Source organism: Hetaerina americana, unplaced genomic scaffold, assembly GCF_022747635.1.
Source record: "Hetaerina americana unplaced genomic scaffold, ioHetAmer1.1.p SCAF_10, whole genome shotgun sequence".
Taxonomy (NCBI): Eukaryota; Metazoa; Arthropoda; class Insecta; order Odonata; family Calopterygidae; genus Hetaerina; species Hetaerina americana.
The window spans coordinates 76,342,643-76,361,077 of NW_027286070.1; the positions used below are offsets into that span (position 1 = coordinate 76,342,643).

The window sequence follows — 18,435 nt, forward strand, 5'->3', positions numbered from 1 at the left end:
TCTTTATTATTCACAAGGATTTGAATGGAAAAATGAAGAAGTCAAAGCACGTCTATTTTAAAAAAATGGCACCGTAGTGCTTTGCGTTGAATGGTAACTCATAGTCTAATTATAAATACTGATGCAATATGTCTGGGTATTAGGTATTTTACCTTTATAATTGCCACTTTAAACAATTTTATGATTTTCAATTATTTTCTCCAAGCATGCAAATTGTTCTAAAAAAATTTGCATTTCACTTGTACAATAATCATTTTAGCTAGTGGGTAGGTGAACATGTTAGGATTAAAACATATAGACGACAGTAACAGTTTTGAGACCATTTCAAGTGGTTACATATATCCAATTCATTGCATAATAAAGCTTCAATTATTATATGTTATTTCATTGATGGAAAGTTTAAGTTTTCATTCGGCAGCGTCTCTCATGGACAGTTTGAGAATCGTTCTTTTGGCTTCATTCCAAAAGCGTTTTAAACGAAAATTAAACAGAAAAGACATACCTTTTGCAGTGGTAAAAGAAGTTTCCCCAAAAGAACTCGACTCACGATGGGTACAATGAGGAAGTTAAGGTAGTAGAAATAAATTAACACATGAACGAATGTAATCCAAAAAATAATGAGCATGTTATGGCCTCCTGAAATAAAATATCGATACCGTTAGCGTTATAGACATATGTATATATTAATATAAAAATACCATAAACACAGTAATCAACCCGAAGGTCGGTTTAGTAGGTGATGGTAGAGATCACCCATTCCTAAGCCCTATGCGGCGTGTGAAAATTCACACATTAGGGTAGGGGGGCCAGTTCCTTTCCCTGTGCCGGTTATGGTTTCCCAGGAAGATCTGGTACCCGAAAAATCACTTCAGCTTGGGTGGAGCTGCAGGTGCCAAGAGTGCCTTGCCCGGGAATCGGACCCGGGACCCTCCGGTTGCAGTCCAACGCTCTACCCACTGGACTACCGCGACCCACATATGTTAATATATATATATATATATATATATATATATATATATATATATATATATATATATATATATATATTTAAATATCATAAGACATTATATATACACTCATTCATACATTTATAAGTAATAAACACAGGTCAAGGTGAGACCAAAAATAACTGAACTCATTTTATTCCTCGCACAATGTTTACATCGATTCGTTATGCAGCACCAACATTACGTGTCTTAACCTGTTCGTCGCCGCGTGCAACGGCAGCAATGAAGGAGCTAGAGGAACAGCGTGTTAGTGCGTGAAATTTTGTTTCAAAGTAGACAAAAGTGCTACGGAGTCATTTGGAATTTCTTAAACTTACACGAAGTCGATATCAAATGTCTTCTGAAATGTTATCCTTGTATTTGTTCCATAGGTCACGTGGATTAAATGGGAAACATGTCGGAAGGATGATAGGAAATAATTTCCGTATCTGAATTGGAGATGCAAAATATAGTTGCTTCAGCTATTTTCGTGTCCCAATGATTATCGTTTTCAAGCAAATTGAGCTCTTGCAATGTAACACGAAATGTTAGGTCCACTACACCATTAATAGTTAGTAGTGGTTCGAACGATGTTGTCCCTCTAACATTCACCAGTACAAACCACCGCAAATAGCAGCATTCATCATTTATCATGAACTCTATAAATACGGCCAAGAGCATCAGTAGAACGCACATCCGAGTGACCAGGAACCCCGTTACCTTGCTTTCGACGTTGAAATTTCTTCGATTGAGCGATACGATTCTATCCTTTTACAATATTTTTTTGGTTATTCTGGTATGCGACGAATCCAAAATACCATACTATATATCATTAACATCGGTATAGCCGTTCTTGAGTTATGGTCTAACTTCACCAAGATATAATCTAGCTGATACCTCTCGGAGTCACCTGGCATTTTCCATGTATACCAGCGTCTTTTGTGGTGTGGAAACCAAGTGTTGGTGTGAGTAAACCATGTCTCCTGCAGAACTCAGCTGCTTTCTCCCCGCGGACATTCCTCGTGCCTAAACCGTAGTCTCCCACCTCATCACCATCTCTTCCTTCGCCTACCGTCGCATTCCAATCCCCCATCACTATCAAATGTTTCCCTGCAGGAACACACGCGATTATGTCCTCTAACTAATCGTATTACCTATCGACTTCTTCTTCCTTATGGTTGCTCGGTGGCATGCATACCTGAATAATAACCAAGTTCGTCGGTTCTGCTTTTCTCTCTATTCGTAATACTTTATCCGTTGCTTGATCTGTGTTCACAACACTTCTTCTTACCTGCAATTCAATATTAAGGACCCCCCTCCTTGGCCCTCGACCCCTCCACTGTATATTACTCTATAGCTATTAATCCATTTATCTCGGTTAACCTTTCCTCTGACTAGCCATGCATATTTCATCTTTCTCTCTCGCGCTTTATGTTCTCTAACTTTCCTGTCCTCAAAATTGTTCTAACATTCCCAGTTGCCATTCTAACTAATTTTTTCTGCCCTGCTGATGTCATTTCTGCTTTGGGAAGAAAGAAAGGATGAAATATAAGCACATATATTCATATTAATTAATTTAATATTTATTTTCCATCAACCATCTCCTCTTGACATGCATTGATAAGCACCGTTTGTAATATTGCCTTTCCTCTTTTACATTTCGTTCCTCTCTCTTAGGTGCCTCATTACTGCAATGGCGTGACAATCCCCTTCCTGAAACATAACTGCTCTTCTCCCAAATAATCATTAGTCCTCTACATCCATTTATGAGTGATCCTGAAAGCCACTTTTGCCGCGTACTCAATCAAACTCATTTTTCTATGCTGCTCACCTTTCCTATTTTTGGGATAGAAACTAGCATTGATCAAAAACCTATGGGCCAAATTCCACTGTCATGCACAATGAAATATACTCCATGAAAACACGGACTCTGAATGATCTACAGTGATCGCCATCTTATTCTCAATCGTGGCCTGTGAAATCCAATTGTTCTTTATCAGTACGTACTTACCTGGGTATATTTTCAGCACAAACCATGAGAAAATGATTGCCAAGGAATGATGACACACATGAAAATATATTATTTTTCGTCTTATAATTTTCAGGTGTACCTGGTCAATTAAATAAAATCAATCAAATCAGTGTTCAATTATGCCACTTCTTAGCCGTTTAAAAGTTACGTTGATTAATTCTTACGCTTTAGTGACAAATATATATATATATATATATATATATATATATATATATATATATATATATATATATATATATATATATATACATATATCTAGTTGTGTTTATAGAATAAACACTTCGGTAACTTTTTAACCATTATTTTCAATTATTAAAGGACCCCGATTGCTTATCTATAGAATTTTTGTTTACACACTTACTGTATCTAATATGGCGATAATGTTTGAGAGATGATAAATCCAGCACACCTCGTACATCTGAAAAGGAAATATTCTATCGTTAGAATGTCATCAACTTAATAAACCATGGCCACCAAATTTCCATATTGCCAATTGCACCATTTTTCCTGTTATAGAGCGTACGATTCAAAGTATTATAATAATTCATTTTTTTCAAGGAAAATTTACAATTTGTAGTAATTCTTTATAAATAAATGTAATATAAACATATATTATTTGTTATCAATAGAAAACTTACACGCTTGGGTTCTGGTGACTGCAACACCTCTTCCCTTTTGCATTGAAACAATGACGCGTTAATACATCCATGAATGATTATCTAAAATATTGGAAAAAAAACAATTGTTTCACAGATTTTTACCGAATTTAAACGTAACTCAAACATGAATAGCTAATTCTAATTCATTATTATAATTTCAGGAACCAGTAAAGCAGGCTTTGAAAAACTAGCTTTTCTATGGAATTCAGCAGTGAATCAAAACGGTGGACGTGATGCTCAATTCAAACTTAAAACATAAGACTCTTGCAGTAATTAGTAAGTAATATTCCAAGAAACTGCAGGGGATGCCTCGACAGTAGCTTTTAACGGAGTTATCTGCTTATTACAATGCACCGATTTGAATTTCTTTTGGCAGTGAAAACCTAATCACAGATAGCACTTTAACAGTTTGCAGCTCAAATTTTAACAGTTGGCAGTGAGCAAACCCCAGTCTGCATGCACTATCAGGGCAGGATGCGTGGACTGAGTGTAGGGACGTTTGGACACCAAGATGGTGGATCTAGCTGCCATATCCACCGCCACGCTAGGCCGAAACGTAGGTTATTTAGTTGGACAGGCCTCCTAGTTTAGAAACATAATCGGTGTTGAATATTTTTCAGAGGTATCTCGATCCCTACTTGAGGTGCTTTGTGGAGGGCACTTTGAGTGAGTACGCCGTCCGTCGGATGGGACGTTAAACTGCGGACCCCTTGGCGCCTTTCGTAAAGAGCAGGCTAATGCCGACGCCGGGTTTCTCTCCACCCTTCATCCTTTCCTGTCCATCCCCTATGGCGCAAATGACCTTAGCTGTCGGTCGCCTCCCCTTAAAACTACTACTACTAGAAACATAATAATTCTGTTTTTAATGTTCATTTTTTAATCGTCAGGATGAGCGACCCAAAGATTTCGTTTCAAAGTTAAGCCTTTTCAAGATTGCACGGATACCTAGTACCTCAGTTTAGTTTCCCTATTCAAGGATAAATAACCTTACATCTTGTATATCACTATAGCATACATTGGGGGCAATAAACGATATTCCACGAAGTTTTCCAACAGCACAATATCTTATCACTTCACGCTCCTTCATCTTCGGGCTCCATGGAATCCCCCCCCCACCAGTAATGATATTGAGTTCTTTTTATTGTCATCTGCCGTTAAATTTCGGCTTTGATTGAATGCTAACGTTGCATTTGGAAACCTCGCCTAACAAATGACAACCTGGCACTCTCTAGGACAGATGCATTTCTTCGATTCCGTATGATATTTCTGCTTCCATTCAGTCCACCCAACACGCCTATTCCTAGCCTTCCATTCATCTCGCCCGTCCAATGACATCGAATGCTGATTCCAAGACAGATTCGCACCTTTTTTCCCACAACTCCCGCCATCTTTCTAGAAACATTCTTTGAGCTATTCTAAACAGCATCATGGTCTTCCTTCTTAATATTTCAATACCTCGCATTTAACCACAAAGATGACTCATAAAACATACTTTTGGACAAAATAATGAAGAATTACGCAGGGGTCCCAGAATGCGGCAGCGTTCGTGGTTTTCAAACTAAGGGGAACAGCACGCGAACAATCCACATCACTTAGCATTCCCGCTGATATATATTTTTGCGGAGATGATGGCAAAAAAATGACGCTTGCAATAATGACGGAAGATAAAGGCATTTCGTTAAGATTTACCATAATTATAATTAACCTAGTTTTCGTGGATTAACGCCTCCGATGATTGCACGTATAAAAATTATCCATATCCTTTTGAAAGATGTGCCATGTATTCTCGTATATCTCTCCCCAATAAAACTTAGACATTGTGAAATCAGTCATTTTTCGGTTAACTCCCAGCTTTTTTTAAATCATCTTTATTAATTTATTTCGTGCTAATGACGCCAAGTTACTCATCCTTTTGTAAATAATCCCTAGAACTTAATATGAAATTTGAACTGCCAAAATTAAACTCTGATATCTGCAAAAAAGTAATAGTATACGCTTTCTGAAACCAGCTATTTTAAAATGGTCGTCTAAAATAAACCTAATTACTACAAGAGCATTATATATTTCTCGCTCATGACTTGTCCAGCTTACGTCTTAATTAGTACTTACTTTTTTCACAAAAGACTGTATGCGAGAAACCATATGCAAGGTGTAATCCAAAAAAGACAGGACTGATTTCATTACTTGTTTATTTCGACGGATACGGCTTAATCGAACTTGTCGTCCTCAATGTAATGCCTTGGCTGGCGGCTCACCTCTGCCAAGGATGCTTCCAGTTCTCGAACCCTGCCTGGTAGGCCGCCTTAAGACTACTCTTCAGGCCCGCCGTACAATTAGTTCTCATGATTGCCATATAGTCGAGTCGGCGCCCTTTCAAGGTTGATTTTAGCATTGGAAACAAAAGAAGTCAAAGCCAATAAGCCAAGTTTGAAACAAAATTTCACGCACACACGCTGTTCCTCTAGCTCCTTCATTGCTGCCGTTGCACGCGGCGACGAACAGGTTAAGACACGTACCGCTGCCGCTACGAAACGAATCGACGTAAACAAACGCAACACCCCTCGCTTTAGTTTTAGGATGTGTCGCTAGATGGCGTACTATATGTCGTTTCGATCCGTTGAACGGTTTGCGCGAGGATTAAAATGAGTCCGGTCTTTTTTTAACCACACCTTGTATAATATGCAAACCGTACAAGCCATGTAATATGAAGCCCACACTGTATAAAAGCATCTTAATAGCATACGAATACCGTGCAAACACTAATTTTGAAATTTCTATTACGATACCTCAGTGACCATCCAAATACTGGCGGCAATTTGAGTCAAATTCACTAAGATGAAGAATGCGTTGTAACTCCTTTCTATTTTTTGCTTCAGCTGACTTAGATGATTGAATGCATATTCTGTTATTCTCGGAGATGAAGTAAATGTTATGAAGTACGATGCAACAAATCCAATGATTAGCCAAGTTCCTTCGGGCAGGTGTTTCCAACTATATTCCTCAGGATCTATCCGGGAAGAAAAGGGTAAAGTTTCTTGTATTATTATGCAATATCAATATTTGAAAATATTTAATACGTGTCATGGATTTCTCTGAAGATTACGATTATTATTGGCATTGAAAACCATAAAATAAGTAAAACGAAGATGGGAAAAAATCATCAATCCCCTACCTACGTTCATTTAGTTTAGTTTTTTACTACGAGTTACTGATTTTTCAGAGGCTGTAGCTTCAATACGCTGCTCCTCATTGGTTACTTTTCGTTACGTAGCTTGAAGTAATAATATTCATGTCGTTTTCGTTATGTTTTAAAATGCTTTTCTGGTTATGTTTTTCAGTCCCCGACGGGATTGATATTCTGTTTTATGAGGCGATCTATCGGGGTGGTTGAACTGTTATGGTTGTGTTCTTCAGGGAACTAGTGACGAATGGGGATCTCAGCCATGGACACAGCACAGTGTGACGTCCCAACCGAAAGCAGTCACATCAACTATTTCGGACGCACAAAAGGGAAAAAGAATACAACAGAAATATCCTCCATCGCAACCATTCGATCAAGAGTGGTAATCACTTAGATCCATACTTAAGCACCTAGCTCCGTTTCTTATGCCCTCTTAACTCTTGTGTGAAATGAGCCTTTGTTCCACCATTAATCTCGGTAGTGGCTATGTAAGACACAAAAATCAACGAAACGAAGCAATTACCCTGAAACATCACATCTCATACGCAGTATTAAGAATAAACTGAATAAAATCGCGTCAAATGTATTATATTCTTGATAACTCACCCTTTCCGGGTCCGTAATGCATTTTTGCAAATGGTTCCATGAAGCGAAACGTTATGCGGATAGAATGGGAGTCGGCGAGTATTCCATTGCCGCAACTTCCCCCTATCGGCTACTGAGTGTGCAATCGGAACCGGCTTGGTAATCAGTCGTCCGATTGCATTATAATGGGGGGTTCATTTCGTCAGTTCTTCTGCCGTATCTGTAATGACGTTATTATTCTTATTTTAAATGGGAAAGTTCTATAAACATTGGTTTTTTCAAACTGCCGCATTATCAGTTGATAGAAAGCTGTCTTGGTAAAAAGACATCTGGATATAATATTATTGGGGACCTCATTTCGCTGGATATTTTGTTCAAGTCATTATATATATATATGCGTATATATATATATATATATATATATATATATATATATATATATATATCATTAACCTTCTCATTTCATCATTAACTCTCCCTTCGTTAGTTGCTGTCAGCCTTTAGTTTTGATGGTTTGATTTAGAAGAACTAAATCTCTTGTTGATTAATGGCACTTAGAATACTCATTTCCTAAATCGAATGCATGGGTAACGCTTTTCCAATCATCTGAGTCGGCATGTCACTCATGAAATACAACTTCCTTCGCTCAACTGATTGCCATATCTCATACGTCCTGACAAATCACTCATGTTATGCATGCAAATCCTTTATTTAGTCCATTCGGCGGTTTGGACAGGTTGATATCCGGTACGTGCGAACACTGAAGTCGCCTTTGCCTTTAGTCCATTTTTTTTATTATATATATATATATATATATATATATATATATATATATATATATATATATATATATATATATATATATATATATATTTATGTATAACCACAGCCACGCTACAACAATATATATATATATATATATATATATATATATATATGATATAGATTGTTATAATTCGACGACCAAGATACCAAGTGGTGCAAGAAACCAATCTATTGAAAATTTATTCATCGAAACATTGTCAAACATCCATAACTATACCCACGGTCTTTTTAAGACACTCCCTCCTCCTTATGGAAGCTTCTTCCGAAAGCTAATGGACACTTACGGTGATACTTAGTTTAGTCTAGCTCTCCATGGAACATATTGCTATGACATCCCGATTCGCTAATCGACGGATGAAACCCATTGGCTGACGGACCAACCGCAAACTATAATGATTTCATAGATTCCCCGACTTTCAGCCCCATCTCGGTTCCTGCAATTGTCCCTTCAACCATCTCCTCTTCACATGCATTGATAAGCACCGTTTGTAATATTGCCTTTCCTCTTTTACATTTCGTTCCTCTCTCTTAGGTGCCTCATTACCGCAATGGCGTGACAATCCCCTTCCTGAAACTTAACTGCTCACCTCCCTAATAATCATTAGTCCTCTCCATCCATTTATGAGTGATCCTGAAAACCACTTTTGCCGCGTACTCAATCAAACTCATTTTTCTATGCTGCTCACCTTTCCTATTTTTGGGATAGAAACTAGCATTGATCAAAAACCTATGGGCCAAATTCCACTGTCATGCACAATGAAATATACTCCATGAAAACACGGACTCTGAATGATCTACAGTGATCGCTATCTTATTCTCAATCGTGGCCTGTGAAATCCAATTGTTCTTTATCAGTACGTACTTACCTGGGTACATTTTCAGCACACACCATGAGAAAATTATTCCCAAGGAATGATGACACACTTGATAATATATTACTTTCCGTCTTATAATTTTTAGGTGTACCTGGTCAAATAAATAAAATCAATCAAATCAGTGTTCAATTATGCCACTTCTTAGCCGCATAAAAGTTGCGTTGATTAATTCTTACGCTTGAGTGACAAATATATATATATATATATATATATATATATATATATATATATATATATATATATATATATATATATATATATTCATTTATATATATATATGTATGTGTATATATATATATATATATATATATATATATATATATATATATATATATATATTTATATATATGTATGTATATGTATATATATTTTTTTTTTCATATTACTCTACCGGTTAAGGTAGGTTTTTGGATGGACACCACTACCAAACAAACATTTTGTTACACCTAACAAAACACAAAACCCATCATCCTACTCTATATCAGGTCCGTCTTCACCTCTGAGTACTTTCTTCCTCCCTTCATCCCGTCCACCATCCCTATCCTGTTCCTTCCCTTTCCTTTTTTGCCCAACACTCTCCCCTCTATCACAGTCTTCAACATCCCACTGCCGTTCAACACCCCTTTCATCCACTTTTCCTGCCTCCATAGGATTGCTCCCAACATACCCCTCTCTTCGCCCACCATGCCAAGTACTTCCTCATTTGTTTTCTTCTCTGTCCATTTCACCTTCTTCATTCTTCTCCACACCCACATTTCAAAAGCCTCCAATCTACGTCTATCCTCCTGCTTCAATGACCACGTTTCCGCACCGTACATATCTACGCTCCATATCAAAGTTTTTACGAGTCTTTTCTTAATATCCTTAATCATCGTCACTCTCATCAACTCCCTCCTCCTTGTGAAAGCCTCTTTCCTAGCGCAAGCCTAGCGCTAGCCTAGCGCAATTCTTCTCCTTATACCCCTACTACTTTGACCGTGTTGGTCCAAAACACTACTTTTGATTTTCATCCCATACCTGTCGCACTGAATTTCCAATTCACTCAGCAATGTTTTGCAACTCTTTGGCTGCCTGACAAACTAAAGATTGGTCATCAGCAAACCTAACTGATTTTATGAATTCCCCGCCCACCTTCATTCTTAACTCCAGTTATTCCCATGCCTCTTTAATCATTTCCTCTGCATATAGGTTGAACAGCAACGGTGATAATGGGCAAACCCTGCCTTACACCACTTCCTAACACTGCCCATCCGGACTCCCCGTTTCCCATCCGCACCTGAGCAGTCTGAACATGTACAGATTGCGGATTAGCCTCCTTTCCCAACCCCTCGTTGGCTCTCGTCCCCGCCACTGTATATTATTCTATAATTATCACTCCAGTAATCCCCGCTATCCTTCCATCTCACCTCGCATAGACCTAAAATATCTATTTTTCCCCTTTCCATCTCTCGCTTAACATTCTCCAATTTCCCTGTCCTCATCATTGTCCTAACATTCTACGTTCCTATTATAACTAATTAGGTCTTCTTCTCCTGCGTCTTCTGTCCTGCTGCTGCTGGTTTTCGCCAAGCCTTGCAAGGGTTTTGTGGGATGACGACCGCGGAAGCCTTGCCTCCCCCGCTGCTGGGCACGACACACGGCCGATTGGGCTGAGCCCCGTTGTTGCCAGGACTCAAAATCTCTATATTGTCCATCATTTTTATCTTGGGAATGATAATTGAGGTGGTTTCCCGTTGCCTTCCTCAAAAGTGTTTTTAACGTGACACCATCACTTACTGGCCGCCCCACTGGGGTCAGACGCCATTGCAGCCGCCTCGCTGAAGAACAGACGCTGCGTGGACTACCTTTCGTCTGTCTCCAAACCTTCGACCTATCTGGCATGTGTGACCCTACCAGGAGCAATTATTATTACTCCCGCCAGCACAGCTCTAGGGGTCATCGGAACGCACAAGCCCTTCCACCACGTCATGGTTGTAGTCCGGGGAGGGTGTATACATGTATATATATATATATATATATATATATATATATATATATATATATATACATGTATATATATATATATACATGTATATATATATATATATATATCGTTTTTTTAAAGTAATCTACCGGTTAAGGTAGGTTTTTGGATGGACACAACTACCAAACAAATATTTTATTACTCCTAACAAAACACAAAATCCATCATCCTACTTTATATCAGGTCCCTCTTCATCTCTGAGTACTTTCTTCCTCCCTTCACCCCGTCCAACATCCCTATCCTGTTCCTTCCCTTTCCTCGTTTGCCCAACATTCTCCCCTCTATCACAGTCCTCAACATCCCACTGCCGGTCAACACCCCCTTTATCCACTTTTCCTGCCTCCATAGGATTGCTCTCAACAAAACCCTCTCTTCGCCCACCATACCAAGTACTTCCTCATTTGTTTTCTTCTCTGTCCATTTCACCTTCTCCATTCTTCTCCACACCCACATTTCAAAAGCCTCCAATCTACGTCTATCCTCCTTCTTCAATGACCACGTTTCCGCGCCGTACATAGCTACGTTCCATATTAAAGTTTTTACGAGTCTTTTCTTAATATCCTTACTCAACATCCCTTAAATCAACTCCCTCCTCCTTGTGAAAGCCTCTTTGCCTAGCGCAATTCTTCTCCTTACGTCCCTACCACTTTGACCGTGTTGGTCCAAAACACTACCGAGATACGTAAACTGTTCTACCTGCTCTAGTGTTTGCCCTCCTATTTTAATGTTAACCTTGGCCTTTTTCTTTCTATAAAATCGCATAACCTTTGTTTTATTAATATTGATTTTCATCCCATACCCGTCGCACTGAATTTCCAATTCACTCAGCAATGCTTGCAGCCCTTGGTTGACTGACAAACTAAAGCTTGGTCATCAGCAAACCTAATGATTTTACGAATTCCCTGCCCACTTTCATTCCTACCTCGAGTTCTTCCCATGCCTCCAAAATATCTCTATTGTCCATCATATTTTTCTTGGGAATGATAATTGAGGTGGTTTCCCGTTGCCTTCCCCAATAGTGTTTTTAACGTGACACCATCACTTACTGGCCGCCCCACTGGGGTCAGACGACATTGCAGCCGCCTCACTGAGGAACAGACGCTGCGTGGACTAGCATTCGTCTGGCTCCTAACCTTCGACCTATCTGGCATGGGTGATCCTACCAGGAGCAATTTATATTACTCCCGCCAGCACAGCTCTAGGGGTCATCGGAACGCACAAGCCCTTCCACCACGTCAAGGTTGTATATATATATATATATATATATATATATATATATATATATATATATATATATATATATATATATATATATATTAATATAATGGGATGACACAATATAACACAAATAGAATAAAATAGCAACATTTAAAAGGACACTCACTCGGTAAATGGTTCGAGCTTTCGGCTTATTCTATTCTATCTGTGTTATATTGTGTCAGCCCATTATTGTGCCGCTCCTGTGATTTTTTCCGTACAATCGGTGTATATATATATATATATATATATATATTTTTTTTTTTTTTTGTGTTTATAGAATAAACAAATCGGTAAATTTTCACTTATTATTTTCAGCAATTTAACGACCCCGATTTCGAATGCTTGTTTCTTTAAGGTACCTTGAAATGAGTGGTTAAATTGAAAGTCACACGAGTTGTCAGAATCAAATTATCTCGGTGCAAGTAGTGTTTTATGCATAGGAAATATTATTAATACTCGATTTATTTTTACGCATATTGGCATAATTTATTATTATTTTCAATGAATAATTTACAATTTATGGTGATTCTTTCTATATTAATGTACTAAAAACATGTCATTTATTATCAACCAAAAACTTACACGCTTAGTTACCGGTGACTGCAAGGACATTTCCATTTTGCATTGAGTCAATGACGCTTTAAGAATACCGTTCCTGAATATCTAAAACACGAAAAAATATTTATTTTAACAGGTATTTAATACATTAAAATATCATTCAAAGATTAATTGCTAATTAGGATCCAATTAAGTAATTATTATAATTTGATAAACCAGAAATGAATGCTTAAGTTACGTATATTTGCAAAACTAGTTTTTCTATACAATGCAGCAATAAATCAAAACGGTATTTCGTTCAAACCTTGAGAAATTGCTTCAATTAGTTCAAATGCTAAAAAATCAAATCTGAAGTGCATTGCAATAAATGTACTTCAATTCGGATATAATTGAATGACACATGAAAGGGGTTGTTGCAACTTAATTTAAAGCGCATATTATCCGTTATAACACCTCTCTTGGGCTCTTTTTTCATTTTCAGATTCAAGATATCCTTCCATTTTTCACGTTGTGTCAATATTATGTCCTTCACTACTTCAAATATCATTGTAAATTTCGCAAAAAATAAATACGAATACACTCCAATGGACCGCAATCTGGACGTGGTGGAAGGGCTTGTGTGTTCCGATGACCCATACAGCTGTGCTGGCGGATGCATTAATTGCTCCCAGTAGGGCCACCCAGATATGTAGAGTTAGGAGCCAGACGAAAGGTATTCCACGCAGCGTATGTTCCCCAGTCGGGCGGCTGTTGAGTGATGGTGTTAAGTTAAAAACGCTAATGGGTAAGGCAACGGGAAACCACCTCAATTATCACTCCCAAGATAAAAATGATGGACAGCATAGAGAATATGAGTCCTGGCAAATATGGGGGATCGGCCCGATCGGCCGTGTGTCGTGCCCGGCAGTGGAAGAAGCAAGGCTTCCGCAGCCGTCATCCCACTAAACGCTTGCAAAAGATGAAACCCATCATCAGAAGGGCCGAAGACGCAGAAGAGGAAGACCAAATTAGTTAGAATGGGAATGTTAGGACAATGATGAGGACAGGGAAACTGGAGAATATTAAGCGAGAGATGGAAAGGGGAAATAAAGATATTTTAGGTCTATGCGAGGTGAGATGGAAGGATAGCGGGGATTACTTCAGTGATCAGTGTAGAATAATATACAGCGGCGGGGACGAGAGCCAACGAGGGGTTGCCATAGTATTAACTAAAGAGGTAAGAAGAAGCGGAGTCAACATAGAGTCGGTAACGGATGGATTATTACTAGTCGAGATAAAAGCAGAACCGACGAACTTGGTTATCATTCAGGTATACATGCCACCGAGCAACCATAAGGAAGAAGACGTCAATAGGATATACGATCAGTTAGAGGACATAATTGCTTGTGTTCATGCAGGGAAACATTTGATAGTGATGGGGGATTGGAATGCGACGGTAGGCGAAGGAAGAAATGGTGATGAGGTGGGGGACTACGGTTTAGGCACGAGGAATGACCGCGGGGAGAAAGCAGTTGAGTTTTGCAGGAGACAGGGGTTAGTCATCACCAACACTTGGTTTAGACCCCACAAAAGACGCTGGTATGCATGGAAAATGCCAGGTGACTCAGAGAGGTATCAGCTAGATTATATCCTGTTTAGGTTTAGGAACAGTGTGATCAATTCGCACAGCTTCCCGGGAGCGGAAGAATTTTGGAAAAAAATACAAACGTCGCGATACTTTTTGAACAGACCTGGTATGAATCGCATCTGGTAATCATAATCGCGTGATGCTTCCTGGAAAGAATTGGATGCATAGGACTTGTTTGTCATTTCGCGCCATCGGGGAATGTCTATTTATTATTGAGGTATTAATGCATCTAAGGCAGGCGTGGAGTGATATAAAAAATAAATTGAGAAGTTTCTATCATCCATATAACTTGCTCCATACATCTCTGATTTTGACCGAGTATATTAAGATATGTACAGCAATTGCATTAAACTCGATTAATTTCGATAACACGCTGTTCCTTAATTGATTTGAGAAACTACTTCTGATTCCATGTCGTAGTTATAAATTATTGTTATAGGCCAAGTTCATATAGGATTATGATGCCTTCAGGATTCAACAACCTAGAGGCGAAGGCGACTTTAGTGTTTGCATACACCGGATAGAAACCAGTCCCACCGGCCGAAGAGACCTAAGGTAGGATTTAGAAGTGTACCAATTCTTTGTATATATGACTATCGAAAATCTAACTTTTGTGGCGAAGCTAATGGAAAAAAATCATCAGCCGCGAAGAAAGATATATATATATATATATATATATATATATATATATATATATATATATATATATATATATATATATATATATATATATATATAGATATATAGATATATAGATATATATATATAGATATATATATATATAACATGAGTGATTTGTTAGGTCGTAAAAGACATGACAATCAGTCGAGAGAATGAAGTTGTATTTCAATGGTGACATTAAGAAGAAAGGAAAAGTGATACCCATGCAATCGAATCAGGAAAAGAGTGCTCCACCTGCTATTAATCAACAAGTTTTTGATTTCTTCTACATAATGCCACCGGAACTAAAGGCTGAACGTGGCTACTTCCAATACACTTATCAATGCAATTTACTTAAACAACTGAAGACAACGTTGAGGAAAAGAATATTACACTGAGTCACTGTCTTAGCTTAAAAATATCCACTACGCTGCGGATAATTATCGTAAGTGTTGGCCAAGCGTCATTGTAAGGTTTCCAGATTAAACTAGATTCATGGTTAGGTTTTTTCCTGAAACCGATTCTGCATGTGATTGAATGAAAACCGTTGATACAATAAGAATTCGTTTCAAATTACAGTAGAAAATGTAGGAAGGATCTAAGAAAAGTTTGAATAAAATTTTGACTAAAAATATATATTTTGTTTTCTTTTTGAAAATAGAACTCTCTAGTCTTGGATTAAACGAAAATCAAAAATACCTCATTGCACCAATGTTTTCTGACTTGTACTAATTTATCGAGCGCAATAAACTTGCTTCATAGGTATAACTTGCAATTTTTCAATAACGGTCAGGTCAGTGACATTGAGATGTCCCAAGAAAAAATTAAAAACCTGTTCCTGAGGTGTAATTGGAAAGCTCAAGTATTTTTTAGTTGCTTAAGTTTGAGTTGTATAAATACGAGCTATAAAGGTAGGGTGCATTCTCTGGGGAAAATGCGCATGTTATGGGCGTACTATATGATCGCATATACGTGTATATCGTTGGCTAAAACGTTTTACGGAAATCGTTTGTTATGAATTAGGACAATTTGTCCCTTAAAGGAGGAGTTACTAACCTATCCATCATTCATGTGGGTGACCAGAAAGGGGCATTTGAACTGCAAAATACGTATTCATACGATTGGCTACTGAATTTAAATTAAAGTCGTGGATCCTTTAATTTTGTGAAAAATAAGCGTATTTACTTGAAAAGAATCCTCGTTCAAGAAAGAGAGGCATTAAAATTGTTTGAGAGTTCAATTGTCAGCTTACGACCCCAATTTTAGTTTTACACCTGCGTTATTTTTCATTTCTTAGGTGCTGTTGGATGGGCAAGTGCATTTTAAGAGCATATACCCGCTAACGTCTCTTTTCTTCAGACGAGAAAATTGGCTTGGCAATCAGACGTCTGGTTGCCAAGCCAGCTTTGTACTAACTGATGAGGCAACGGTCTGAAATAAACCAGCGCTTATAGCACCTTCCCGTTTAAAATGAAACCACTATGGTTATTACAGATAGGGCGGAAGAACTGACGAAATGAATCCCCCCATTACAATGCAGTCGGACAACTGACTCCCGATCTGGTTCCGATTGCACACTAAGTAGCCGATAGGGCGAAGTTGCCGTAATGGAATACTCGCCGATTCCCATTCTCGCCGCATAACATTTCGCTGTATGAATGACCATGGAAGGCTTTGAAAAAATTTATTACGGGTCCGAAAAAGGTGAGTTATCAAGAATATTATATATGTGACACGATTTTAGTCAGTTTATTCTTAATATTGCGTATGAGATGTGATGCTTATGGATAATTGCTTCGTTTCGTTACATTTTGTGTCCTACCTACCACCGAGATCTATGGTGGATTAAAGACTCATTTCGTGCAAGAGTTAAGGGGGCCCAAGAAACGGAGCCAAGTGCTAAAGTATGTATCCAAGTGATTGCCAGGGTTGATTAAGTGCACCGTGATCGAATTGTGACGAAGGAGGATAACTTCCGTTGTATTCCTTTTCCCTTTTGTGCTTCCGAAATAGTTGATGTGACTGCTTTCACTTGGGACGTCACACTGTGCTGTGTCCTTGGCTGACCACAGTCCAATGACGAAGATCCCCATTCTCCACTAGTTCCCTGATGACCACAGCCACAACGAAAAGTAACCAATGAGGAGCAGCGCATTGAAGCTACATTCTCTGAAAAATCATTAACTCGTAGTAAATAACTAATCTAAATGAGCGTAGGTGGTGGGTTAATGATTTTTCCCATCTTTGTTTTCCTTATTTTACTCTTTTGAATTCCCATAATAATCGTAATATGCAGGGATATTCATGATATATCTATTACTATTGGGTAATAAACCGGTTAGGATAGGTTTTTCGATGAACACATCTACCAAATAAATATTTTGGGACTCTTAACAAAACACAATCCAGCATCCTACGCTACATTAGGTCCCTCTTCATCTCTGAGCACTTCCTTAATCCCTTCGTCCCGTCGAACATTCCTATCCTGTTCCTGCCCTTTCCTTCTTTGCCTAACTTTCTCCCCTCTATTACAGTCTCCAACAACCCACTGCCGATCACTACCCCCTTCATCCATTTTTCCTGCCTCCATAGGATTTCTCCAACAAGCCCCTCTCTTCGCCCACCATCCCAAGTACTTCCTCATTTGTTTTCTTCTCGGTCCATTTCACCTTCTCCATTCTTCTCCAAACCGTCATTTCAAAATCCTCCAATCTACGTCCATTCACCTGCTTCAGCGACCGCGTTTCCGCGCTGCACGTGACTACGCTGCATATGAAAGTGTTTACGAGTCTTTTCTTAATATCCTTACTCAACGGCCCTGTCATCAACACACTCCTCCTTGTGAAAGCCTCTATGCCAGGAGCAATTCTTCTCTTTACGTTCTACCTTACACCTCTTCCTAACATTGCCCATCCGGACTCCCCGTTCCCCACTCGCACCTGAGCCGTCTGAAACATGTACATGTTGCGGATTAGCCTCCTGTCCCTCCAATCTATTCCTATTTTCTTCAATGCACTCATTATTTTTTCCTAATTTACTCCATCAAACGTCACGAAATCTACGAAACCGACAAATACTTCCTGATTGTATATAAGAACAACTTCAGCTCTGTGGGATATCAAACTTATTGTCCTGTAGTCCTCACATGATGTAGCCTTTACCGT

General features: G+C 38.5%; 1 protein-coding gene across 1 annotated transcript in view; it reads right to left on the reverse strand.

The window, feature by feature from the left end:
• Nucleotides 1-570: 570 nt before the first annotated feature.
• mRF1 (mitochondrial translation release factor 1) overlaps nucleotides 571-18,435 on the reverse strand; it is a 60,788-nt gene continuing 42,923 nt past the window's right edge. The window contains exon 8 of the mRNA XM_071598183.1: nucleotides 571-636. Within this exon, the coding sequence (XP_071454284.1) occupies nucleotides 586-636 (51 nt within the window). The 3' untranslated portion in view covers nucleotides 571-585. The remainder of the gene's footprint in view (nucleotides 637-18,435) is intronic.